Source organism: Coturnix japonica, chromosome 5 (genome assembly GCF_001577835.2).
Source record: "Coturnix japonica isolate 7356 chromosome 5, Coturnix japonica 2.1, whole genome shotgun sequence".
In the NCBI taxonomy this organism is placed as follows: Eukaryota; Metazoa; Chordata; class Aves; order Galliformes; family Phasianidae; genus Coturnix; species Coturnix japonica.
Genome location: NC_029520.1, coordinates 46,150,538 through 46,177,458, shown reverse-complemented (window position 1 = coordinate 46,177,458; position 26,921 = coordinate 46,150,538). Strand labels below are relative to the sequence as shown.

Genomic DNA, 26,921 nt, shown 5'->3' with positions numbered 1-26,921 from the left:
GTGAAGGCTTCAAATATACAACATGATGATATATTAGGTACAGCAACTGTGTGGGGCAGTGGAGGCAGGGAAAGGTTTAAACATGTAACTACAGTGAAACAGTAAAGCTGTTTGTAGGTTCTTGGCAGTGAAGAATGATGCCTGCACAGAAGGGGGTGGGCTGCCCAACAGAACCACCACAAATGGTCCACTATGAGCTCTGAAAGTGCCTGGCCCAAACAAGGGGGCGGTGATCCACAGGGCTTGTGTCAAAGCCAGCACAGCTGTGATCAACCACACAGAAGGGCTGGCCATGTGAGTTTCAGTATCTGTAAGACACAGCTACTTCCAGTTCTAGACCAATGCTGACATCATGGTTGCAAATCTCTGCACAAAGACATTGCTTGGGTTTATGCAGAATCTCAGTACCAGACTACTGTTGTCGTTACCATTGCATTAGGAATGGATCTGTGTGGGACGTGTTCTCCATCTTCAGGGCTGGCTAGAACTTAAATTTCATGCATATTTTTGTATTTTTTCTTTGGAACCCGAAAAGTAAATAAAATCCTAGAAGATACGAGCTTGGGATTCTGAACTACATCTCAATATCTTTTCTCAATATTAATATATCTTTATCACCTTTAATACTTCGTGTTTCAGTAAAATCTAAGTTTAATAATAACTCCCTGAAAACAAAAGTCCTGTCAAATACCCACCATGCCATCTGCATATCAGATTTAATGCCTGGGGCTACTGCTGTAGAAATACAGCCTTTTGCAGAGCATGAGAGGCACACACCATCAGCACCACCATGAAGATAAAAGATTCGGTCAAAAATGTAGAATAAGCAAACCGGAAAAGGTGATGAAAACATAAAAGCTCCCTAACTACTTCAGTATAGCAGTACCATGGGGTTAGCTGTATCTCTTCTCCTAACAGCAGCATTTAGCACTTAACATTAAGTACATGCTCATTACCCACTGAAAGCAGTGGGGAAGGAGATTCTTTGTGACATCAAATGGGTTAAAACTTAAATGGATGGAAAAGCCAACTTCAAATTGGCTGTCTTTCACTAACAAGAGAAAACGCACAAAGATAATTCAGTCAGCAAATCCATTTCCTTGTACTTTATGTCTTGGCTAAACTGAAAACGTCTGTCTAGTAATTACTGTTGAGCGTGGCTTCTTTTCCAAGCGTTAGGCAACTCATTCAAATACAATTCCCCAGAAACAGAAAGTACTCTAAAGGCAAATCAAATGCAAAAGACGCAGGAGATTTACGCAAGTGACTTGAGTACCTGCGAAGCATCCTGTGGGAAAACTGCATCAAAGGCAAACATCTTCGGGACAGCAACAACACCTCTTCTGTGACCTCCATTGGAAGACCCACTTGCCGCTGGATCATAAAGCGTGATTTGTTTTTTTCGAGGATCTACCTTTAGGAAGGACATGGATTCGGATGTTTCATGTGTTCCTTGAGAGGGACAAATCCTTACCATCACTTTCACCTGCAAATATTCAGAAGAAAGTGACAACTTTATTCCCAAGCTAAACACATGCATAGCATTCCTCCTTAATATGCTCCCCCTCCCAAGACATGATCATTTGTATTACTTAGGTGTGTCAGGACAACCGTGGGACAAAACCAGAGCCAGATTTTTCAGGCTGTTTTCCACCTGGGGGTTTTCACTAAATTAGCTTTCAAAGGTGCACTTTGTCCCTTCTGTTGTTTCACTGTTTCTATTTCCAAACTTCTGATCTGCAGGTATAATCCACTGTAGGTGTAATACCACGCCTAAAGAAAACAAAACTCTGGTCTCCTACCTTTAATGTGCTTAATGTGACCTAAAGTACAACCTGAGCCATTCCAAAAATCCATGTGAATAATGTAAAGCTGAGAGAGCTAGTGCGTTCAAGCTGAACTAAATCTGGAAAGTTTCAATGTCTTTTTCACATTGCTGTAATAAACAGGTGCCTCTCTTATAGCTTTCCCAGGCAGACACCTTTAAGCTGTTATTCCTAGGCAGCTTGGTGGTTAGCTGAAGATTTAATGTCAGTCTCAAAGAAGGGAAGTAAAAAAAAAAAACCAAAAACATTAGAAGCTTGAAAAGAAACTACTCATGAAGTACTTTTTTACTCCTACACATGGCTTTTTAAGGCAACGCTTTCAGACATGCTGGCTATGATTTTCCAAGTAGCTCATGGGAGCCAAATGACCTGGTCTCACTGAAATTCAGCAAAGGCTGCACACCTGCTTCTTCTAGGTTTCCTGGAAGTCCTACCCTTATTTTGAAAAGCTGTGAAATACTGCCTCATACCTATTTACAACCATTTATCCTTACAATATGCTCCCAGGTCAGAACCATTGTATTTTACACACCTGGCACTGCAGTAAATGACTATTACAGGAACAGTGTCACTCAGCTGATAATCAATTCTGCACTGCCAGCATATCAAACTTAAAGGAAAGCCATTCCTAGCAAGAGTAACTCTCCCTGGCCAATATAAAAAGCTTCAAAAAAAAGCTGAACAACAGTATTACATACTCTTCTACCTAACAAATGATATTCCCAGCAGCAGTGGGACACCTAGTTTTGTTGGGTGAAGATCCTCCACAGCTGTAATGCAGAACAGCCAGCAGAGCTGGAACAACCCACATCTGTGCTCTCCAAAGCACCCATCGGGACCTGCATGACGTTCCATAATGCAACTGCTGATCCTAACAAAATACCCACTCCACCTTCTATAGCACTTGCATTCAATTTGAGACAGCAACCTCTCAACTGCAAATCTACCAGATGACCCCTCCAAACAGAGAGCACAGAGTCATTTGCTCTGATTCCATATTCAGCTCTAGCACCATGTTGGATGTTGCACTGGAAGATAGGCTGGAAAACATACACCTCTAATAAAGAAAGAGCCTCCTTTCCAGTAACTCACTTTTGCTAAATTTAATCTCAAAACTGTCAGAGCAATTTGGGTCTAAGAGCCTGAAAATATTCAGCACACAGCACTGCAAGGAACAGACCCCAGTGCAGGCTGAGCCATCCTCTAGGACTGCCCTTTATCCATGACAAGGTGAGAAAGGTAACGGCATATACCCCTCGTGCACAGAAGTGAAATGCAGTGCCCAGACAAGGATGAGTCACAATGGACAAGTGAGTGCAGCACTAAGCACTACACAAAACATCCCTGCCTTTATCAAGGACAGCTATTTGATTTTCATCTCATTCCTTAACTGTTCCATTTCTCCAGCTCCTCAGTTCAGTGGGGTCTGAGGTGCACGCAAGCATCACCTGCCCAGCCATGCAGGGTTATGACTGAGTGTCATCACAAAGTATTCTCAGAAAGCAGCTATAAAAGCTTCTTCCCCCAACATTTTTTTTTCCTAACAAAGAGTTTAAGAAACAATTGACCCCTCCAGTAAGCACTGCCAGAGGCTCCACCAAAGGCAGCAGCAAACTCTTCCACCTATTCGCTCAAGCAAACCCCTCTTCTTTTCCTTCCACTTTTACACTGTTGTGAATATGAAAATACTGTCCCTTTTATACTGATATAAATATAAAAATGCAGTGCAGGAAAATAATTGAACCTCAGAACAAATGAAACAGCTGTTTCAAAAGCAAAGTGCATCAGGAGTGACAGACTCAAGGCTGATTCCTTATAAAAGCTCCATGGAGGCAGTTCTGTGTATTAGCCTCTTAGCTCAACCTTGACATGCAACTGAAACATCCAGAAAATAACCACCCTAAGGAAAAAGAGAAATGCATATATACGTGTGTATATATATGTATTAAAGAAAACACAAATCCCCACCTCAGGGTCACTTGATTAAAAATAATTTTAAAATATACGCTATTTTCAAATAACTTCCCTAAACAGTGCTTTCTTTTCTCTCTCACACTTACTATTAGATTATAGCAGCCAGAGATTGGATAAGAGGAAAACTGGTTTCCTCCTAACCCAAACAGCAAGTTTCCTCTATCAGCGTGTTCCTCCCTCTAATAAAAAGATGGCTTCAGTCCCAGAAAAACCGTGCGTGTCAAATCAGCTTTTTGAGACCAGCAGAAAGATACCAAAATCTGTTCCTATAATGATCAGATTCCAACTCCTAACAACCTTCAATGCTCATATTCATCTTTACAGTGAAAAGTTTCCAAGAGAAATGTAACTAGAGAGCACAGGCAGTATTTGCACTGCACTCAAATCTAGGGGGGTGGTTGGGGATGGCTTATGAAATTAATGACAAGAATTAAATGCAATAGCATTAATTTCAGGCCCACTCAGGATTACATCCTCTGTTGGCAGATGTTCAGCAGTATGGCCACTTCTGATGCAGAGACCCAACTGCAGCAGTACCAGCTGCTGGTAACACTTGCATGAAGCAAAGAAACTACATGAGGAGGAATAAAATAAATAACAGGTAAAAGTTTATAATCATAAACGATGCAAGAATTTCTTACATATGCATTCAGTGAGATATCGAATGCTGTTAAGAGACTCAGTAACTACCTAATCCCGTGGGTTTTGTAAACTGGGGTTAACACCCAATTGGAATTTCCAAATTTATGTTTCCACAGGAACTAGGAGGTCAGCAGAAGTGCTGAAGGAAATTCTATTCAAATCAAAAGCATTTGGGAAGATGGCAAACATCGTGAATATGCTACTAAAGGATAAATAAAAAAATGAGCACAGAATTTGGAAAAGCCCTGGGAATGGGTGGCATAAGGTCACAAGTCCATCTACTCAAGACAACAGTGATATAACATAAACTGTCACTAGCAATAATAGGAGAAAGATTGATAACAAGCAAGGCCTTTATTAAGTTCTTTATTTTCATACTTTGGGAGTTACTGTTCTGAAAACACACACCTGCAAACCAGAATTCCCTTTCTCCAGCCATGGGGAAAAACCCAGTAGATGGATACTGAAGCATAAAAACAAACATCGTAACACTGTTTTACGCATATATAAATAATTTTAAGTGAGACAAGGTGACAAAAGGCAGATTTATGGAGAAGAAAAAAAAAATTGTTTGTAGTGACATACGGAGGAAAAAAAGCCCTTATGTGAGGTACAATGGCCATGGCTAAGACCCATATAGTTTTAGAAACATCTGATGAGACCACTAGACAACCACAGATCCTGTTAAACACACAAATATCAGTAATCTGCCGAAGCCCTAAGCCGAAGTTCTAGACTTTGACACTTTTGACCATTTTGAAAGTTAAAGATAGATAAATATTTAACAATTCTGCATTGTTAAATACAACACTGAATCTCCTCAGAAATGAAACATATATCCTGGCTGGCATCACCCTTTCTCCTCTAAAGGCCATCACTACTGTCTACCCCATTTCACACCTAATGGCCACCAGGAGAGACCTTTTCCCTCCTCCTCACATTGGTCCCATGCTGAGACCTCCAGGAGCACCAACACCACATATCCGCTTCATGTGGGCTGGTGACCTCCAGACTTCCCTTCATACAATGTAACAGATGCTGTTAAGAGAGCAGGATGAGGAAGTGACAGCAACCTAAGTAACAGGCTGGCTGCAGGACAGGTCAAGATAACACAAAACATCAAGGATATGTCAGTGTCAAAAAGCAAGTTTGGGAAAAGCAAAAGACAGGCCAAAAAACTGTGAAAACCAAATTTCAAGGCAACTCTCTGACAGTAAGACATGAATGTGGGACTGATGACCAGAGGCAAGCTAGCAGTCTTTTTTAATATATCCTAGGTATTTTGGGTATGCTGAACTGAATGGAAATACAGCAAAGCCACGCATCAGTGAACATGTAACTCCTCAAAGACCAGTGAGGCAACCGTCATCTCAGAAGACATCACATCCAAGGCTGATTTTTTAAGAGAAAAGAGCCAGTGATAGCAGAGAGAATGACACAAACCTACACAGTTTTAGACAGGAACAGCCAAGAGACTGAGACAGCCAGGTTCACATTGATTATTACCCTGTAATCAAGGAAGGGGGAAGGACTATCAACATTGAGACCAGAGAAAAGGGAAGGATTATCACACTTGAAACAAAGAAATATAGTATTTGGATTCCATCCCCAATAATACCAGACTTCTACAATATTGTCTCAGAGGATGTTTACAAAAAAAACCACCATATATAATAAAGTTGATCATCTTTCAATGAAGGAAAGGATGCCAAATAATCTACAGAGCTTAATTTAGGGCAGACATGTAGGCAGAAAAAGCTCTACTAATTCACCAAGTAATTACCATACTCCATGGCATTTTGAATGCTGAGGAAATTAAGACCCTGACCCAGCCAAGTATGTTAACAGAGGTATAACTGTAACATATGGTGCTTCCTTTGAAATCAATGGATGTGCAGCATTCATGTGTTTATGGTGATGCTTTGTTAGCATTTGATGCTTATACAGTTAAGTTTCAAATCAAACCAAACAAGAAGGAATGTATTAAAAGCATGTCAGATTTTAAAATACATGGGCTCAAGCCTTTTCTTCTTCTTCTTCTTTTTTTTGCTAAAATAAGCTCTCTGACTTTATCTCTCTGTAATCTGGGAAAGTGCTGGCACTATACTGGAATTCCATTCTAAGAATGCCAATTGTATTCTACACTGTGACAGTATCGTAATCCCTAAATGAACAAGCAATTTGGTCTTTAGCAATAAATGTCATTACATCAGATTTGAATGGACACTAAATATTCCCTGGAAACACACATCTTTGACAGGCATCATGCAGCCAGGAAGACAATCTTATCCAATGCTCACAAAATGACGTATAACGGCAGGTTAATTAAATAACTATGTTTAGACTTCATCCACCATTCTGAATTAAGATTTCTCAGCAAGAAATTACAAAGAATTCACATTCCGTTGAATAAAGGCCATTTTCCAATGAAATCACTTGTTTCTCCACTACAGTCTAAATCAAATTAGAAAAGTCTTAGTTCAGAGCCAATATTTTTCATGGATTTAATTGTAACTGACAGATATATAACCCTTGCTAAATTGGTAGTTCTTACAAGCCTTTCACATACTGCCACTACCAATGGATGGTAAATTTATATGCAAAATTGCTATGCTAGCATAGACCCTTTAGCTCCCCTGGGAGAACCTTTAAAGAAAGAAAAAAAATCACATCTGTATTGTTCTCCATTAAAGAAAAATTGATTCTCCACTCCCAGGAGACATGAAGAAAATTATTTTATTTTTAAAAGGTAAAAACAAAATGGAAGAAATTGTATATTTTAATCTAAACTTTGACATTTTTGTTGAAGTAGTTCAGTGCATTTCAGCAGGGAGGTAAGTACTTTTTACTATAGAGGGCTACATGTGTGGATTGAAGAGTACTTAGTATGATATGTGATTTATATCAGAAATAACACTCTAGTCATTAGGAAACAAGCAGCAATAAAGATGACAAAATTAAGTACCTATTTGTTATCCATCATCAAACCATCGTAAGAACTAGTGAATGGGACATACAGCACACTTGAGAAAACCCTGCATGATCAGTAAATCATATTAGCAGTACATAAGCTTTGGCTTGGTAAAGCATAAAAGAAAGTAGATGTCTAAAAAACATAAATGGAGACCGATAAGTCAGACATGTCTGTTGGACAGGTATATACAATTCAGGTTCTCTATAAATGCTCCCCGTCTATTGTCTCTCATAGAAGGCTCCTGTCATTCTAACATACAAAAAGAGAAAGGATCCTTGAAAGAGACAAGCACTTACAGTTGCTGTTGTAAGTGATGCGGTATTATAAAGAATGAGTTGAATAGAACTCCGGAAAAAAAAAAACATTTTGCATGAAAAAGGCTTCCTACCATGCTGAAGAAAAATAGCAAATTAGAATGCTACGCAGCAGCCACTATAAAAAAGATGTCTTTTTTAATACCACAATATGATAAATTACCTTAAGTAGCACATTAATGTCAGAAATCGAGCACAATCTAACTTCTTTCCAGTGACAATATTAAATGGCTTTCAGACGTCTTTCCTACTATTCTGACATTAAATTTAATAACACCCAGAGAGACCACAAAAATGATTCAGTTACAAGGATCATGGTGTATTGGATCATTGCCTTTTAAGCAGGATTTAGCTAAATGATTCGGACTCTGATGTTTTTGGCACATTCAAGTGAAAGGTATGAAATTTGTATTGTAACATCTATTGGTAGTGAGCAAAACTCCATTTACATTTAGCTTATATCGATAATGGGACTTCCCTTTGTGTATGGGAGTTTGATAATTGTTGATCATATAAAACACGTCTTGGACAGATTTACAACTTTAGATTATTATTATTTTATTTTTATTATTTTGTGTTCAAGTGCAAGAACAGGCCATACAGTCTTCTCACTTTCCCCTCTGACAGTTCTGACAGTACACAGTTATCTTCTTTGCTGAGCTGACGCTCAGTTCACTGAGTCCCTTAAGTTCAACCACCCTCCACTCCAGTTCAAAATAACTCTTACTAGTTTGTTTATCTTTGAAACCAAGTGAAAAGGACCTAATGCATAGGGAATATCTCCACTGAATTTGTGCTTTGGCTACAGCTAAGTTAAGCAAATATTCATGGTAGGGCAGCTCTGAAATTGAAAATCAAATAAGGAACTTAAAATTCCAAGTACAGATGCTAATGTTTGTTGATGCCTTTTATTTTCTCCAGAGGTTTAGGTCCAAGCCTGTGCTGTCATCAGTGCACACCGTTATTGTTTCTGCATACAGTGGTCTTAGATCCAGCAATAGGAACTGTTCACCTCTGAGAGGGTCCTTTAGAGATGCATACAGGGGGAGTAGGAAAAATCATTATGTTTTCTTAGTTCTTACCATCCTTTATTACATTTCTTATAAGTTAATACATCAAGGAAGAAAGTTATTAAGGAAAAACAGTGACTGGCTGTTCAAACATGATGAGCATGAAGAGGATCATGTATTTATATTGCATTTTCAGAGACCCCCTTACAACTGAAGATGCTTATTCTTGCCTCCTGAACAGTCAATACAGCATTTCTTCAGAAGCTCAGATTCATGATAACAAAAATAACACTGTAATTTCCATGATGGCTAGTAAAACATGTTACAGTCATGATTGATTTATTTACAATTTAGCATTTGTGCATCCAGAGTTAGAGTTGTTTTTTCCTATATATATTTCCTTGTGTTAGTTAATATTTAAAGTTCATCTGTCTCTTTAATCTCCCAGTAATCTCAGCATGACGAGATCCTTTCACAAGGTCTCACAGTCAGTGGCTTTGGCTAGCCTGAACAGGTAGCTTCACCACCTTACACAAATCATTTAGGAAGACAGCACATAGCATGGACCTCCATTTGACACTGTGCTTAACTTTGCTCCAGTGCTGAATCTAACCTTTTGTTTCCTATCAGCTATTACACCACTAGAGAATACACGATGGCATAGGGTTTCCTGAGAAATCTAGGTCAGGGCATTTGTCAAAAGCTTTTGCAAAACCAGAAGTCCACTCAATCAACCAGATCACCCCATTCAAATGCTTGCTGACTCTTCTGTACAGCTCTAACATCTGTATTCTGCCCATAAAAGTCCCATCAACTGATTTCTACTGTATCATATTAATCCCTCTTTGCTAATTTTGATCTTTATTACTGTTTCAACAACTTTGCCTGGTTGCCAAGCCTGAGAATCAGGCTTGCTAAGCTTCCAGGCTCCCTTTGGAGCCCATTTTTCTCTTCTACCTCCAAAGTGACATTGTATTTTCTATGTTCTCTTCCTATATACTATCTAAATGCATTGCACTGAATATCTGATAATCTTGAACAGGGGTGGAGGGAGTAGTTAAAAATTACTACAGCTGGGGAATATAGAAAGCCAATCATAATGGACATTGTTAAATGTTTCAACATTGACTTAAACAAGTATTTTGCTGTAAGCTTTCAAGAGAATTACAACAAAAATGAAACTGACTAGCATGTGTCAGAACAGATTAACAGGTACTCTGTGCAGGTTCCTGGCCTTGTTCACTAACTCCCTCTTCACATAAACAGTATTCCCCCATAGTTGACCTATCATTCACCACTTCAACTTTTTATGGAGAACTATGCTGCTCCACTGATCGATCACTGACACTTGATGGGTTTCCAGTTTGTTTCTACATTTTTCATTCTCACATAACATACACATTTCTCCTTAAATGTTATCTCTTCAGCCCCTTCACAACACTAAAAGTTGTATTGCTGTACCGTAACCTGTCAGTCTTGAAGAAGCCATGCAACAAGAGGGACATTAAAACTTGTCAAGGTATCTGTCCTCAAGAATCAGCCCCTTGCAAAGAGAAAGACTGGTCCTAAAGGGGTCATTCTCAGGTTAGTAAGGTTAAGTAAGGCAGCCATCAATACTGCTACATTCTCACCCACATAGCAGATACCACCAAGAAAGCAGTCCTCCACATCAAAAATAACCATGAAAGACAACGCAGCAGCATGTGGGGAGATGAAAAAGGAAAAAAATTGCCTCAACAGCCGCCTACCCCACTGTAATTGCACAATAATAGGGCCAGGCGCACTGCTGACCTGGAAGCAGTCACACAAACCAAAGAAAAAACCAGCCACAGAAACTGCAGTAGGAGAGACTGACTCCAGAATCCAACATTTCTTCTATCCACGTGTTATCTTGTACTTACTATTGGACAGGCTGCAAGAAAAGCATGAGGAAGAAGAGAACCAGGAGGAGTGCAAAGTGAAAAGCTGTTAGAAGAGAAGGGACCGAAAGGTAACAGGATCACAGTACATCTGCCAGCATTTGCCAATTGCTCTCTCAGTTGCAATGATACTTAAAGTGAGTTACCGTAAGGAGATGCTAGGATGGATAAATCTTGACTAGCAGATTAAGAGGAAAATAAAACAGAGAATGTAACCACTACACCAATGAACTAAATGTTAACAAAAGTGACTTGGCATTGCTCAGAGAAGGTGAAACTCAGCATTCAGTGCTAAAGAACTGAATGTTCTATGTAGGACTGATTTTTTTCTTAGTCCATAACATCTAAGAATTAGAATAAGCAATATTTCATTTCTGCTGGATTTTGGTTTGCTTTTAGAAAAACAACAACAACAAAAAAAAACACCTACATTGTTTAGTTATTATTTATAAAGTTGCAAAAACAATGAATAGCAGAAGTGGTTTTAAGATGTATTGCACATTTTAAACCATGGGTTAGAGAAGATGCCTTATCACCTTAGTTTTTGAGGAGCATTAAAACTAGGAAACAGCACACCCCATCACCACTTTGATACTCTTCAGTCTTAACTCACATGTGAATGATGCTATCAGCAGAGAGTTCTTATTCCCAGCACAGCACAAGGGCTTTCCAAATGTTGGTCAAGTACATGATGAAAAGTCCACAGCTGGAATCTTGGGCCCGAACAAACAGTACTTGCAATAATATTTTCAGCCAACAGCCTACACAGCTGAGATACCTGAGGGTCAAACACCAGCTTGTTGATCCATAAAATCTGAGAGTTCTTTGGTGCAACCTTCTAGACAAGACAGAAATACAAGCCACACTGCCAGCATGCTTTCTCTATCTATATATATGCCCTGGATCATGTGGTCTATCTACCTTTTCCATCGGCAAAGAACATATATATATATATTCCATGCTGGAGAAGCTCATGCAGTTTAGCAGGTGGGCACAGCCCTGGTCTGTGGGTCCCACTTTGATCCGCTGCATACTGCTAGCCCTTTGAAAGACATTTTCTCTGCTCCCTGATTAAAAAGGCTGGTAGACCACATAACCTAAGGCATGATTTCCTACCATCTGGGATCGTTCACTTGATGTTTAGACTTTGCTGATCTGTTTGAAGACGTCAGCTAAACCAGAGTTTTCTGCAAGGCACAAGTCATGCTGATAAGCTCCACTGACCACCCTCAAAGTGTAAGAGAAAGGCTACACGCAGCTGTAGGCATAAGTGTGGTGAGGTACAGAGACAGTTCTTTGAGCTGTCAGCACAGGGAGATGTAAGCACACTTTAAAGGTCTTCCTACACCCAAGAGCCTCAGAAATGCAATGCTACACATCGCTCCTCATGCCACAGCTAAGTGCTCAGCTTAGGAAGGCTCTAATGGGCTCTGCTAAAACATAAGCACAGAATGGATGTTCCTTGACCAAACTCTTCTTCCACCTCAGAATCTCTACTGCGTCACATTTGCTGCATTCCACCATTTCATACCATATCATTTTTATAACACATTTTAAAAATAGGAGCAGAAATCACATTTTCATGTACACATTTCCACCTGCTTGAAGATAAATAGAAAACAGAGCAGTAATTGGGGTTATCACAAACTTACCAGCTTAAGAGAACACAGAGTATTCTCTGAGAGTCACAGTACATCAGTTATAAGAATTTAGGCTGAATCTCTTTATGTTAATGCTGATTTCTATGGTTAGTCAAGGTGCATATCCGTGCTTTCTTATGCACATTAAGTATTTCAATTCTATCTTCAAACACCAATTGCTTGTAACTTATGTAAATAATCGTTCAGATTGTCATGGAGGTGATTAAACTGTTACAAATATGAATAAAGCTCTAAGTAATTAGGTTGCATTTTAATTAATTTTAAATAAAATTAGGACAGAATTTACAGTTTGAAAGGTGATAGATTTCCCAAGCAGGAGACACATCTATTTCTCTCTAGCTATTTGATCTCAACAAAATTGCTCCTGGTTTATACTGACATGTGAAGCAGAAGAAAACCAATTGTCTATCTCCTTTACTCACTGTAAACAACATCAGCAGCTGAGCCTGAGCCTTGCTGGTAACAAAGAGACTGCTTCTGCCAAAGGTGACACCTGTATGTTGCACTGGTTTTGGACCAAAGAAGTCAAAGGAAATTCTGTCCCTTGCTTTAAGAGAGGAAAGAACAAAATAACCTCTGTCAGTATTGTCATCAGTGATGTTAACTGGTTTCAGCATAGCCAAAATTTATGCACTGAGTCTGCTCTGAGGATGCACACATTTTCCAAAGTCAACAAATGATAACAGCTCTCAGGCATATTCAGACAGATGCGTGTACCTCTCTCACCCAAAACCATTCCCTTGAGCCTATCCAACCATATCCTAGGCTGAAAGCTTCCAGCCCCATTAAAGCTCATCTGGACAACTATTTAAAACAAAACTGAAATCCAAAGTTACCTTTCCAATGCCAGGGTTGTCCTTGATTTTGGACACAGCTCTCAGAAGGCATGGTGGTGCTGGGGGAGGACAGAGCTGTAGGATGCCACTAAAGTTAGTAGCATAGACAGAGTAGTCGTGTGTGTGTGGCAGGGGTGGATGATATTTCTTTCTCTTCGAAGACAGGTTAAGCTTCTGTGCTGCTCTGTATAAAAGTAATAGTAAGAAATGACAATGTTACTAGGTGTTAATGGCAGTCTTGACCAGACAAACAGATGTTCATTGTCATCACTGTGTGTTTTAACAAATCAAATCATTGCTTTCTAATCTGATTCAACAAGGACAAAACATCGGGGGACTAATAAAAGGAAACATGGATAGAAAAATTAAGAGTGAAGTATTCAGTTAATTTCTCCCTTAGTAGAGTTTCAGTTACAACCTAACTTTCCTCTCCTCCCCCCGACAGCTTGACAGCTGAACCCTAAAACGCTTAAAATTTCACTGATGTAATAAAAAGTTGAAATAATCCCCTTGTCACCGTAAGAACCAGATGGACTTTTCTGGTGATAACATTATGGAAGCAATGCTTTGTACACTAGAAGTTACTCAAGACACAGAATGACACTTCAAGTCAGCTAAGCCTAGATCCTATCTTGTTGGCTGCACTGAAAATCCTCAGATAACAGAAAATTTCCTTCAAGAAAGATTGGTTTCTTCCTCCTCAATTCCATTCTTCCATTTTAAAACGGAAAGCTATTATAGAAACATTCTTTAATGTTTAAAATGATAATGATCCTGCTTTTGAAATGCAGAATTTCAAAACATAAAAGACGGAGGAAAAATTAAAACATAAAATTAAAACTGTAACATTCTTCCTTGTGATTAAGAATAGCAACAATATCAGTTTTTATGCTATTCCCCACCAGCAACACCAAACAGTATAGCAAAAAAAACCAGAAACTCAATTCTACATCAAAACCTGCATGGGAAAAAACAGCCTATAGAGTGATGTAGAACATGTATCTGCATAAGTGAGTACACGGCAGATAACTGGCTGTGGCTGTGAGGGTGAAATCTCAGCTCTGCCAAAGCCAAGAAGCGTTTCGCCACTTGAATATGTGTGATGAACCTTAAGACTGCCTGCAGATAGACAGCCTTCAGATGCCTATCATAAAAGAATCCAACATGCTATCTTTTATTATAACTTTGAATGACTGCTAAGCCTGCAAAGGCACGAAGTGTTACACTAGCAGTATGTGTGAGTGATCCGAGCCCACGCTACTGACAGTACTTCTGTTGCTACTTCTGTTGGTAGTGGTCAGTACTGATACCAACAGTATCAGTACAGGGGTAGCAAAGCACTATTCTGGTGCATGCTTGTGATATAAAGGCCTGTCACTTTGGTTTACGAGCATATGTTTACAAGCATATGACCACAAGAAGTCTCTTTATACAACAGCTACTTTATACTTTCATCGTGACTTTCAGGCCAGGATCTCAAAGTGCTCTCCAGCGAGAATGAGCTGGCATCAGTATCTCTGAAGTATTATAAGCAACATACATAGAAAAACTAAGGCAGTGCTATGCTCAACTCAGGGTAAAACGAGACCTCTGACTTTTCCATGAATCTAGGGATGATTCAGCCCCAGGTTCCATCATCTTAGTAAGCTGACTTGTGAAGGAAATTCTTCCTTTGCTTCTGTTTACAGTAGGTCAGGAGTGAAACAGAACACTGAGAGCAGGAGGGCTGCACAGTCTCTTCCAGCAACACTACCGTCAGCATCAAGCAAGCTGCAGGGCAAACAACCAGCTGTGCCCAAGCATCAAAATTACTCACTTGGGTCAGGATTATGCATCTAAGAACAAGAATTACACATCTCCAGACTTCCCAATTCAATGTTCTACATTGCCCAACATCTGAGTTGAAGACACCCTGTGTGCTTTCTCCATCTAAAAACACTGTAATATTTAGAAGAAAACAAAGAGTCATGTGATGAAAAGACCATAGTTCCAAACTCACAGGGAGTCAAAATCCACCATCTTGTGAGAAACAAGCTGGATTCTTGAGCAAAGAAACAGCTTTTGACTCCCACTGCACCCTGAGACCAGCAGGAACTGCATCCCATGGTGAAGGAAAACACTGCAAGCATGAGTTTACATAGAACTTCAGGTTTTCAGTGGCAATGAGAACTGATTTAACTGCCTAAACCCCAAAACTCTTGGTAATATCTCTTTCAGTGTGGAAACATATGCCTGAAACAGGACACCAGGCAAACAGTTGCACAATTTCACTGAGGTTGCAGCTGCACACTAAAACTGTAATGCCTCCTAAATACACAGCTTTATTGTGCAGAAAAGTCTATCTACCCATTTGTGCTCTCAGGTGGAAGTCAAGATAGTAATTACCCTCCCTCTCCAAGTACCAATTAACAGTTCTGGTTATTATTTAATCATCTTGTTGATTAATATGAAAGGTAGCATTTATTTCCTTGTTTACATGCTATGATCCCTTGTTAAAATGATAAAACCTCCTCAAGAGAATGTCTTCAAAGTGGAATCAAGATATGCATTACATCCTGATGAAATAATTATTCCTTCAGTTTAGCTGGCTGAAGGAGCTCCTCTGGGAAAAATACGTGAAAGAGAATGGGATACAAAGAACAAATTTGCTCAGTAGTTGTTTATTCAGGCACCTAACAAAGTACTAATGACCAGTAAATGCACCCAAAAAGGCCACGCTAAGCAGCATATAAACATATAAACGGAAAAATCAGCCTTATTTAAGTATAACATCTCTCAACATTGTCCAGTAACACAGTTTTGGACCATTACAAGAAGCAGTAGAAGACACCAAACCCACTAAAATTTATCTTAACTTCCCCAAGACAGACATCCTTTCAAACTGATTTACTCCTTGCCGTATCCAGACTTCACGCACTTTCACAGTTCAAAGTATGGCGCCATATGCTAGCTAAAGCAATTAACTGCTAGATTGCTGATAACTCCTTTTCCTATGAGTTTGAAGGATCGCGATGTGCTGAGAAATTTGGCAAAGGGACTGCAGATGTCCATGTAGGATAACAGGAAACTGAGAAAGCAGAGGAACTGGAGTAGTTGTTGAAGAAAATAATCGGTGCTTTGACAGGCAACAGGCCAACCACACTAATAATGATATATCCAAGCTTATCTCATCTCAGGTAGCAGTGCACAAAGTTTAATTGTAACCTCTCTGTGTTTACTTGACATCAAAATGAGGTTATTTCTGGAATAGGAACATCACAGACATCTTGCACAAGCAGTATCAAACAATTTGCTGGGTCGGTTTGTTTTCTTTTCTCTCTAAAGGGGAATATGTAAGGAGTTAAGAATTGAGCAATTGGGAAAACAAAATATAACCAATTCTAGATTTTGAATACAAATGTAAGTAGCTGTCAGCCTCAGCTCTTACTAACAGCACAGTTCTTTAACTGCTAAAAAAATCCAGCTGGGCAGCAGCCTTCATATGATGGGCTTGGGCCCCTGGACTGGTCCAGGCAAGGAGAACCACAAAAGGGCTCATCAATCCTTCTGCACTTCTTACAACACCGAAACATACTTGGTGGTAACCAAGCCAAGTACTCATTAGACCAAAACACAGGCCGCGTTGGTTTGGATGCGGGCCCAATCAAATGAAACAAAATCCAACTACACAAAACTCCTCACTTCAGTAAAATTCATGAGAACATGTACTCACAGACCACTTCCAAGATGCATGAAAATACTGGATTTCCTGAAGTCCTTTTTCAATAACCCATTACTAAATTTACACCTGAGCTTCCAGTCCTGTTTTTCCTCCAGCATTCTCTTTCTCCGGTAGAATTTGCCCCGTGACAACAGACAAGGCCAGCCTCTAAAACCGTGCCCTTTTTGTCCACCACCACAAAGGCTGAAGCTGGGATCATACCAAACCACTTTCTGTATGTGCTTTGCCTATTTCCTCTCAATTTGCACCTTTTCCTCAATTTTAATCTCTCAGACAAGGCTCTTAAATTCATCTTCATTGCCATGGTAGACTGCCCGGTCTTCTACAGTATCAAATACTTTTTTTGCCATAGGAAAAATTATAACTTCTAAAGAATACAGTGCAAAACTTAAGTGTTAGACTAATTTGTTTTTTCAGGGTATTTTCCAAGTATTTCTTTGCAACTTTGACACTCACATACACTCAGCTACCTTTGGTTTTCCCCATTCTACTTCAATAGCTCATCTACAGAGCATTCTTTCAAGGGAAGCTAAGCTCCACTATTATGCCTCTGTTCCAATTAATGCTTCAGAGACCCATGCATATATTATTTTTACTTCTAGCTGTGAGATCTATTGTTTGCATTTTGCTTAACTCTTTCCATCGCTAATAGAAGATGTCTTTTAAGATGCTCTGGAGAGTTCTTTTCTCATAGCTAGGTGTCACAGTAGAAAATAAAACTAATATATGGCACATGCAGGAGCATTCAAATATTAAATGACAAGGGACAGTCTCTAACCTGTTCTTTCCCCTCCAACACAATTTACAGATTACTGGATTTTTCTGCCATGCATGGATGAGACCAGTGAGGAAAAGCACAGCCAGATCAATTACAAAATTCTCAGCATCTAGGGAATATGTGTGCAGCAATGGCAGCTACAAAGCCTGCCCAGTAAAATAAATACAATTTTTTTAAATTTTATATTCTTTTTATGTAGTTAGCATGACATTTCAGATACTCTAATGCACTGCAAGCTGCTCCTACATTACATTCACTACACACGTTCTGCACATTATAGCTGTGAAAGTAAACAGCACAATTTAAATCCCTAAAGAACAGTGTTCCATCTAGGTATAATTTCTCCATGAAACAGAAAGCTAGAATTTAAGCTTTTATAATGATGCAAAATTACAAAATTCTACAAAGTGTTATCCTAACATTTACTAAGCTTCACAAGGAAAAGTGATGCAAAATATAGTCTGGAACACATACTAGAAATGAGTCAAGTGAGACAGATGCAGAGGACTTAATTTGACAAGCTGGTTTTGCAGACAAACCCACACAAGTCAGATTAAGCTCCACTGATAAAATAATAAAAGAAAACTTCTTCACATTCATTTCAGCACGAGCCATTATGTATTAACACAATTTTAGCATCTTTAGCCAGCCTTATCACTGTCATTCAGATTGTGAAATTTCTTAGGGTTTTACCAAGCAAGTCATGGCCAAAGAAGTGCATGGTCCATGTCTCAAATATCCTGAGCTTTGGAATTTACTTAAAAGTCCACTCAGCAGACCTTGACAGATATCTCAAGTCTCAGCTTTATCCAGATTGTGAACCTTCTGCAAAGGTTGCAGAATTCTGAATGCAGGTTTACCCTGGGTATCACTCTATACCCTTAAGAAGGATCCTTCTGAACTTTCTTAGCTCCCAGCCAAGCACAGTCATCACCCCGCATCACATAACCCAAGCCTTTCCCACTGCAAACCAACTCGAATGGAAGCAGTGGGAAAGTCCCAGTCTGTCATTGTATCTGCAGTTCCAGTTATTGTTTCCTTAATTACTCGTCAACAGAGACAACAAATAGACGGATGTCCTACAATACACCCTCCAGCATTATGTCCTGAGCCTTCCGCAATTACCAGAACAAACTTGGTTGGCATTATCACTTTTATTATTTCTATTGCTGTTTGATTTGTGGTTCTAAAATTAGAAAGACAGCACAATGAAACAATATACAGTTGCTGCCCAAAACGCCATACAGAACAAGCAGAAATAAGCAAGGTATCAGGTTCCACCAGCACCATTTAATGAGGAAAATAAAACTGGTTCAGAAAGAGCCAATTTTGAACAGAAAGCTGGGAATGCCTAAATCTGTCAGCCGAGGTTTGGGAGGAAAAAAAAAGTCACCATCTGTATTTTTGCAATAAATTTTGCCCAAGGCATCTCTTATGAAGTATGAATTACATTCTGAGATTATGTCCTGTTCTTCCCCATGGAACAACATTCACGGGTTTCTGTGATGCATACTTAGTTTCAGGAGCATATGCTAACTTTCCTCACTGCAGCATCATTATACACGTACAGCACCAAACCTTTGTTTGCTTAGCCATCCCAGCAGCGCTGTCAAGACACACTGCCAGGAAGAACAATAAATGTTCCTTATTTCACTAGCTCACCTTCCTCAACAAATAAATAATTTGGATCACAATGCACAACCTCAAACAATGGCATTTTTATAATGGGCGACAGAAATAAATTTCAATAGAAAAAACATATAATTCTAAAACATTCCAAAATGAAGGCTGAGCATCCCTCAACCTTCTCCTTTCCACACAAAAACAGTCCCAGTTCTTTCAACCTCTTCTTAAAGACCAAGTTTCCTTGATTTCTGATCACCCTTGTTGCCCTCCTCCTACTCAGTTCACATCTTCACCAAGTACAGAATGAAGGCCTGGTGGACAGGTGTACAATAGGCGAGATACACCTGAATTCAGACACCTTGCAAGAAGACCAGACAGAGCCATTCTGTGCCAAACTCAGAAAGGCCTCTCCAAGATGACAGGTTAAAATAAACCTGCAGAGTTTATTTTAACAGCTGACACCAGAAGAGCTTTCCCACAGTGTACAGACCCAAGAGCTGATATGTCTGCTTAACCGTACGTTACTACTTAAACATTACTCCCAAAACAGCGGTTTCTGAAGCGACTGCTACAAAATTGTTATGAGTGATGTCAGATCAACATTCTTCTCAGTATGCAGATTTAAGACACTTTTCTGGCCAAGGAATGTTGCTTCAGCAGCCAGGACCGAAGATCTGGAACTGACTTATTTATATACACACCAGGGTAGCAGCTAGGCACCGCAGCCTGCCACGTCCCATTTCCAGCTCTGCTCACTAATGATGTTAAACAAAGTGGGAACAGTTGCACACACTGCTGTACTTCTGTGCTCACTGTTTATAGTTGTGCCATATGACAAACTGCTGAAAACCCGTGTAGGTTAATCTTTATGTAAGCAAGACTGTCAACACCTAATATAGAAATATGCCAGTTTCTGGGTCGCACACAACATAGATAGCTCCATATTGAAAACACGGCTACCTGACTGCCAGCGGTGTTGTCTCGCTCTGTTTCATGAACTAACTGAGCTAAAGCAGGCAGAACCACATCAATCTAAGCACACACCTTAGGCAAAAACAGTTGGATTTATTTGTCAGCATGACACAGACTCTTAAAAGAGGTTGAGAAAAACTAAATTTTAGTCTCATTTGTATTCCATCAAGAAAAAGTAACAAAGCCACTTTTAAAACTAAAAAGTAATGAAACAGAAACAGCCGTGCTAACTAGCCATTCATTATTAAAGTAATTACTTCAATAGATCATCTAACATTTTGCTCTGCGATTCCAGCTCCCAACATACAGAAGGAAGCCAGCATCAAAATGACTTATCAGGCAATACATTATTTTTGTTACAAAGACTATTGCACACCATGCTATTCATCAAAAACAGTCTGGTATGAAAAGCAAAAACATTCTGCTCATTCAGGCTGCTCCCAGGAAGGAACAGGCACATCTGTGATTGCAAAGGATGAGAGAGAAAATGCAGGGCATGGCTAACATGGGGGATATCTGAAGCACAGGGTTAGGCAAACATATATTACAAAGTCTTGTGCCCATACAATGAGTATTTTTAAGCAAAGGAGAAACATGCAAGATTCTTAAAGCCAGTGTACCTGTGGTTTGTTTAAATGACATCGGTTCTGAAGCAATACTCCTTAGAGCTATGGCAGGCTAAAGTTGCAGCACCATTTAAAACAGCATTTAGCAGGAAAATATCTGACTCATGTTTTCACATTGTTGCAGATAAATCTGACTTTTCCTGACTGAAAGACACTAACTTCAAACTTCAGGAGAAATAAGGAACTCCTGATTCATTATCAAGGAATATTTTAAACCTTGACCTGGACTTCAACTAGCTTCCCTAATAACTTTTAGATAAGATTCATTTTATGCTGATTAACTTCCACTGATTCATTTCCTTATATTCAAAACTCCACAGGGCACTGCTTCTTAATAAGTGAAGCAAACCAAGAGTGATGGGCAGAGAAGCACTAACTAATGCTGAGAAAGGTACTGGGTTAAGCTTGGAAGGGTTATGACAAAAGAATCATTACAAAATCATCACAGAATTGTTTGAGTTGGAAGGAACATTTAAAGGCCATTTACTCCAACCCCCCTGCACTGAGCAGGGACACACACAGCTCCATCAGATGCTCAGAGCCCTGCTCAGCCTGACCTTGGCTGTCTCCAGGGATGGGACATCCACCACCTCTCTGGGCAACTTGTTCCAGTGCATCACCACCCTTATCATAAAAATGTTTTCCTTATATCCGGTCTAAATTTCCCCTTTTAGTTTGAAACCATTTTCCTCGTTGTATCAGAATAGACCCTGCTAAAGAGTCTATCCCCTTCTTTCTTACAGCCCCTCTTTAGATACTGAAAAGCTCTCAGCTCTCCCCAGAGCCTTCTCCACAACGAACAGCCCCAGCTTTTCCAGCCTGTCCTTGCAGGGGAGATGTTTCATCCCCTGGATCATTTTTGCATCCCCCCTCAAGGCCAGCTCCAACAGGTCCATATCGCTCCAGTACTGAGAGCTCCACAACAGGACACAGGACTCCAGGCAAAGTCTCACAGTACAAAGCAGAGGGCAGGATCCGCTCCCCCACCCTGCTGGCCATGCTTCTGATGCAGCCCAGGATACAGATGGCTTTTTGGGCTGCAAGGGCACGCTTCCAGCTCATGTCCAGCTTGCCACCCCCATCATCCCTAAGTCCTTTGCAATAGGGCTGTGCTTTAACCTTTCATCCCTCGAGCTGCATTGATAGTAGGGGTTATCATGATGCAGTTGCAAAACCTTATGCTTGGAAATACCCTCCATCATCCAACAGGAAGGATGAGGGAGTTTTGCAATCTTGCAGTAGGTCAAGCTCTGCAATTGTAGTGTTGGTGCTTTATTTTGCTATGACATTTCATTTTTGTTATAAATGATAATGTGAAGCGTCTCATTTTGCCAGTAGCACAAGCAAGCAAAGCAGTCAAGCTCAGAACACAGCCAGTGTCAGCTGAAAATGCACACACCCTGCAAACTGCATGCAACTCTCAGTAAACTGAGTGTCAGAGTGACTGCAAATCACCCATGAGAGCCAAGTGCTCTATTATCAGTCTGATTTGACTATTTCAATTGCTTTGTCTGTCATGCCTTAATATAAAGCATTAAAATAGTTAAGTATGTTATTGAAAGAGCCTGAAAGACAGCAATAAAGTTGTGAGACAGGTGCAAACTGTCAAATTACAGCCCCGCAGGAAAGTTGCCGTTATCATTTTACCAATGGAATGCCTCATTCCTCCTGCAACGAAACTACCAGTGCAGCTGCCACAGCCTCCAAGCTGAGAAGTCCCAATTAATGGGGTCAGAACAGACACTGATGTTCAGGAGCCAAGGAGGCAAAAAAGCAGGCAGAGGGAAAGGGCTGGGGTGGGTGAGGTGGGAGATATGTTCCTCTTGACAAGGGGCATGTTCAGGTGAACTGCATAAGGAGGTACATGCAGCTATGGATGAATGAGAAAATACAGATAGGATCATGTGAAAAAAACCCTAAATTAGAGGATAAAATATTAAATTCAGGAAAGCAGAGGGTCAGAGAGAGAAGAAAATAAGAAGTATCTGTATGACTCCAGCCAGATCATCTATAAATGCTTCAGGCTTTTCACTAGTTTATAACCGTTCACCATTTACCCCACACACATTCACATTCCATCAATCACTTGTGTCTCTATAAATTCAAACTTTGGCAATTCTGAAGGCACCAATTCTGTCTTATCATTGTGAACACATCTGTTTCAAGTTATTCTGCTTTGTTCTTCCTCCTGGGCATCACGAACATCTCAGAACACAGAGCAAATCCAATACCACAATACTGCCTGCACACAGTCACCTAAAGCAGCTCAGAAAGTCATTTCATCTCCTAAGGAGGCTGCCTCCAATGCTCCAAAACCTCCTGTATTATCTATCCCATCAAGGTACTCGGGGGCTCACAAATAAAAAAATCAGCCTTTTCCAAGGACAGCCTCACATGAAGAAGATCATTAAAGGCAATTAGCCAGCACAAAGCACTACAAGTGTTCTGTTGTGCCTTCATTCAGCTTCTGCTATGAAAGAGTAAAGACCTAGAACATCCTCTCTATTACGATGTATTCACCTCACTAAATTCATTCTTCCTCTCTTTCACTTTGTCTCTTCCTTCTTATATATCCTGCTATTCTAGCTGGCACCAGACTCCCTCCTTGCTTTATTCTGCCTCCTCCAGCAAAGCTAACCCTCCTCCCCTGTGGCCCATCCTCCCAAACGTTTCCCTTATACTGATGTCTTGCACAATCCCTCCCCGGTCTGAATCATGAACACTTGTTTCCCAAACCTTGGAGCTTCATTTGCCAAAGCAATGGACCTTTAGGTGCCCAGCACTACTTCATCTAGTCAACACAATCCCAGTTTCTCAGCCAGTTCCCTGCTGACCTCTGAGATATTCTTCACGCTTTCAGAACTGATAAACTCTGAAGTGCCGATATCCAAAACTCCATTGTTCCCTTTCTTCTCAACTACTTTGGCTTCTTTACCTCCTCTTTTTGCTGAACCACAGCTCTGTGTCCCCAGCTGTCTTCCCATCAGTCTCACAGTCTTCACAGACGAGCTCTTCATAGCAGGGAACCTGGCTTAATTTACATAGTGCTTTATAAGCGTATGGTATGATGCAGTATTAGTAATGATACCAGTAATGATGTCTCACTCTTAAACACACTGCTCTGCACAAAGCCTACTAAATTCAGTCTTATCTTCTCATTTATCCTCCTTATGTGCAAAAGCTAAACAGGATATACCTAAGGCATGCACTTCTTTGTTTGTCCTTAATTATAGGCACTATTATGCTGCCACAGCAACTAGGAAAGCTTAAACTGCCTAAAGATGATACAAGATACTACACAATGCTACACACCCTGCCTCAACTCCTGTCCCTGCATAGCACTGGGCTATATGCAGGTCACATTTACACACCAGGGACTGCTAGCAACCACATTCCAGCAGTCGTGGCATAGCACCAGCAGGACCAGGCAAGCCATCCAGTGTCACTCACTCCATCTCCATCTACACGAGGGCTTCCTAGAACCATACAATCATTAAGGATAGAAAAGAACTCTAAGATCATCTAGTCCAACTGTTCATCTACCACCAATATTTCCTATTAAACCGTGTCCCTAAGTATCACATCCACATCCATTATCTGCCACCACCATCTCCCTGGGCATCCTGTGCCAGTGCCTGACCACTCTCCTGGAGAGTGAATTTTTCCTAATATCCAACCTGAAACCATACAGCATCAAATAGGCATCCAGGAAGGTTTTCACACTTCCAGTATCCAGTAGTGGACAACACTGCAGAGATCAGGCTGCTCCAGCCCACCAGATTCTGAAGAGAGATTCATTGAGGGAAAAATGGGAATTACGCATTAGGCACCCCCTGAAACATCTGGATGCTTCAGCCATCAGAATGCTCAGCCACCATTCCTGACTGGCTGGTAGCAAGAGGAAGTGGGGCACAGGGGGGATTTAATGAAGAAGGGCTGATGCTCTGAGCGGCTGTTGAGCTGCATTAATGTCAGCCAGTTGCTGTGTCCCTGGAAGAGCCTCAGAGCTCCCATGATACTGCCACAACCCCACAAATAGGAGACAAACCACATACAGCTCTTTGTCTACCTCTGTCAGCAAGGCTAGGAAAAGCCAGGATCCCCCTTTCCAGGCAATTAATTCCAATTTAATTTTCTGACACTTCAACATACGATTTCTTGGATGTGGACTAGCCTTAATGAGAATGCAACTAACTGCTTCTTCCACTGACTTGTGATTCACCAAAGATTTGCTATAGTTACCTGTAATCATCACAAGCACTTCTGCTGCAGCATCACAAACTGGCCTTGCTACTGCATTTCAGCACTAAAAGGTTTGGCTCAGGATCCAACGCGTCACAAGTTTTCTTCACCTTCCGGTGAACTACTACTTACTCGTAACCCAGTTATCTACTTTAACTGTCAAAGAGATTTAAATTGTGCCAGCTCTGCACAAAGCCAGGATACCAGCACATCCCAGCAGGGTACAGGGCAAAAGTTTACAGCTATTAAATACAGAGAATTGGTGAACTACATTACGAGCTTAACAGAAATATAATTCTTGCTTTTAGAAGGACAGAGAATGGCAGGATGAAGTGATTTAGCTGGAAACATCTCAAACATGGCAAGTTAAAGAAAAAAAGTAGGGTTTTTTTGTTTTGTTTTGTTTTTTGTTCTTTTTCTTCCCTGTATTAAATTCTGAAAGTACTGACAGACAAGGAATAATCAGGTTTAACAGGTTAGCAGTAATATATGCCTCAAGTGTTCCTAATACATCATAATCTTCTTTCACAGAATTTGCATCACTGTCAAACCCAACTACTGATTTTCGGTTGATGCTTTTAACGTGTTTCTATGGTTACTTTCCAAGGTCGCATCACAGACGCCTCAACAGCAGTTCAGACAGACATTTTGCATCCTTCACTGTATTAAATAATTTATGAAAGTTAAGGCATCCTCATGGAACAAAAAAAAAATATATAATCATAAAAGAATGGTTCTGAGGTTATTTTCTCAGCAACAGTTTGAAGCACAGTAAAATCAATATCCGTTCAAAAGCCCTCAAGAGGTAGACTATTTGAGTAATGTTCCACACAGTACTAAATGCTAAGGAACACATTCTAAGTTTAGATCTATATGCACAAGCCTACATGAACTGCATGAGTGAATCTTAAAGCAGAACATGCAGACATCTAATTTGCTACTGTCAGCTTCGTCTTTTAAACCAGGCGGCAGCTATTGTCTCCGTAAGCATTCTGAATTTTAAAAATGCAAAAATAAAACTGGAAAAAGTGAAGTAAAAACGGTAATGACAGCCTTTATTATTTCCATCATTTTTCATTCAAAGCCACACAGATTTCACCTGTCCCCGAAACGTTACAAATTTTGACTAGCGTAATGAAAGCATGTACACAAAATATCTGAATCCTCTGCCTACCACTATGCTAGATCAGAGTTTATTGGAACTAATTGAAGTGTCTGAAGCTTGGAACAAAAACACATTAGTCATTTAGTGGTTGTGCTAATATTGCTATGCCTTTCGTGCAGTTTCATTAGATACAGACTGCTTCAATACCCTAATCATATGCTCAGTCACAGCACAATCAGTACACAGAGTACTGACAAGCTGTCCCACCATGCCGAGTGCTGATAAGGTGCCTGCTCTATGACTAACCTCAATTATTGACTATATTTTATGGTCAATCTAATGGCCAAATGCTTATCAGTGAACCATCAGGTGCCTGTAATAGGATAGTGACCCTTAGTTTATATGTACCATTACTGCTCATTAGTGAATAATTAGATTCTGTAATCCACAACTCACAGGCATTACAATATGATGGAATATCCTGAATCTAGGAAAAGACTATGTTTATTTTAACTCATAAGATGTTCAATTGCATTACTCAGAGATTGTGTGTTATGTCTTGCTAAGAAAGCTGCTTGCAAAAAGCACATCGTGTAGTGCTTTATGTCATGTCTAAATTGACATAGCTTTCCTAAACATGCAGAAATACGATGAGTGGAAAGATAATGGGTGTGATTCACCATTGTGATTCTCCA

General features: G+C 40.1%; 1 protein-coding gene across 1 annotated transcript in view; it reads right to left on the bottom strand.

The window, feature by feature from the left end:
* KIF26A (kinesin family member 26A) overlaps positions 1-26,921 on the bottom strand; it is a 65,012-nt gene that overhangs the window by 14,217 nt on the left and 23,874 nt on the right. The window contains exons 4-5 of the mRNA XM_015865662.2: positions 13,157-13,340; positions 1,277-1,486 (exon numbers count right to left, since the gene is read on the bottom strand). Of these exons, the coding sequence (XP_015721148.1) occupies positions 1,277-1,486; positions 13,157-13,340 (394 nt within the window). The remainder of the gene's footprint in view (positions 1-1,276; positions 1,487-13,156; positions 13,341-26,921) is intronic.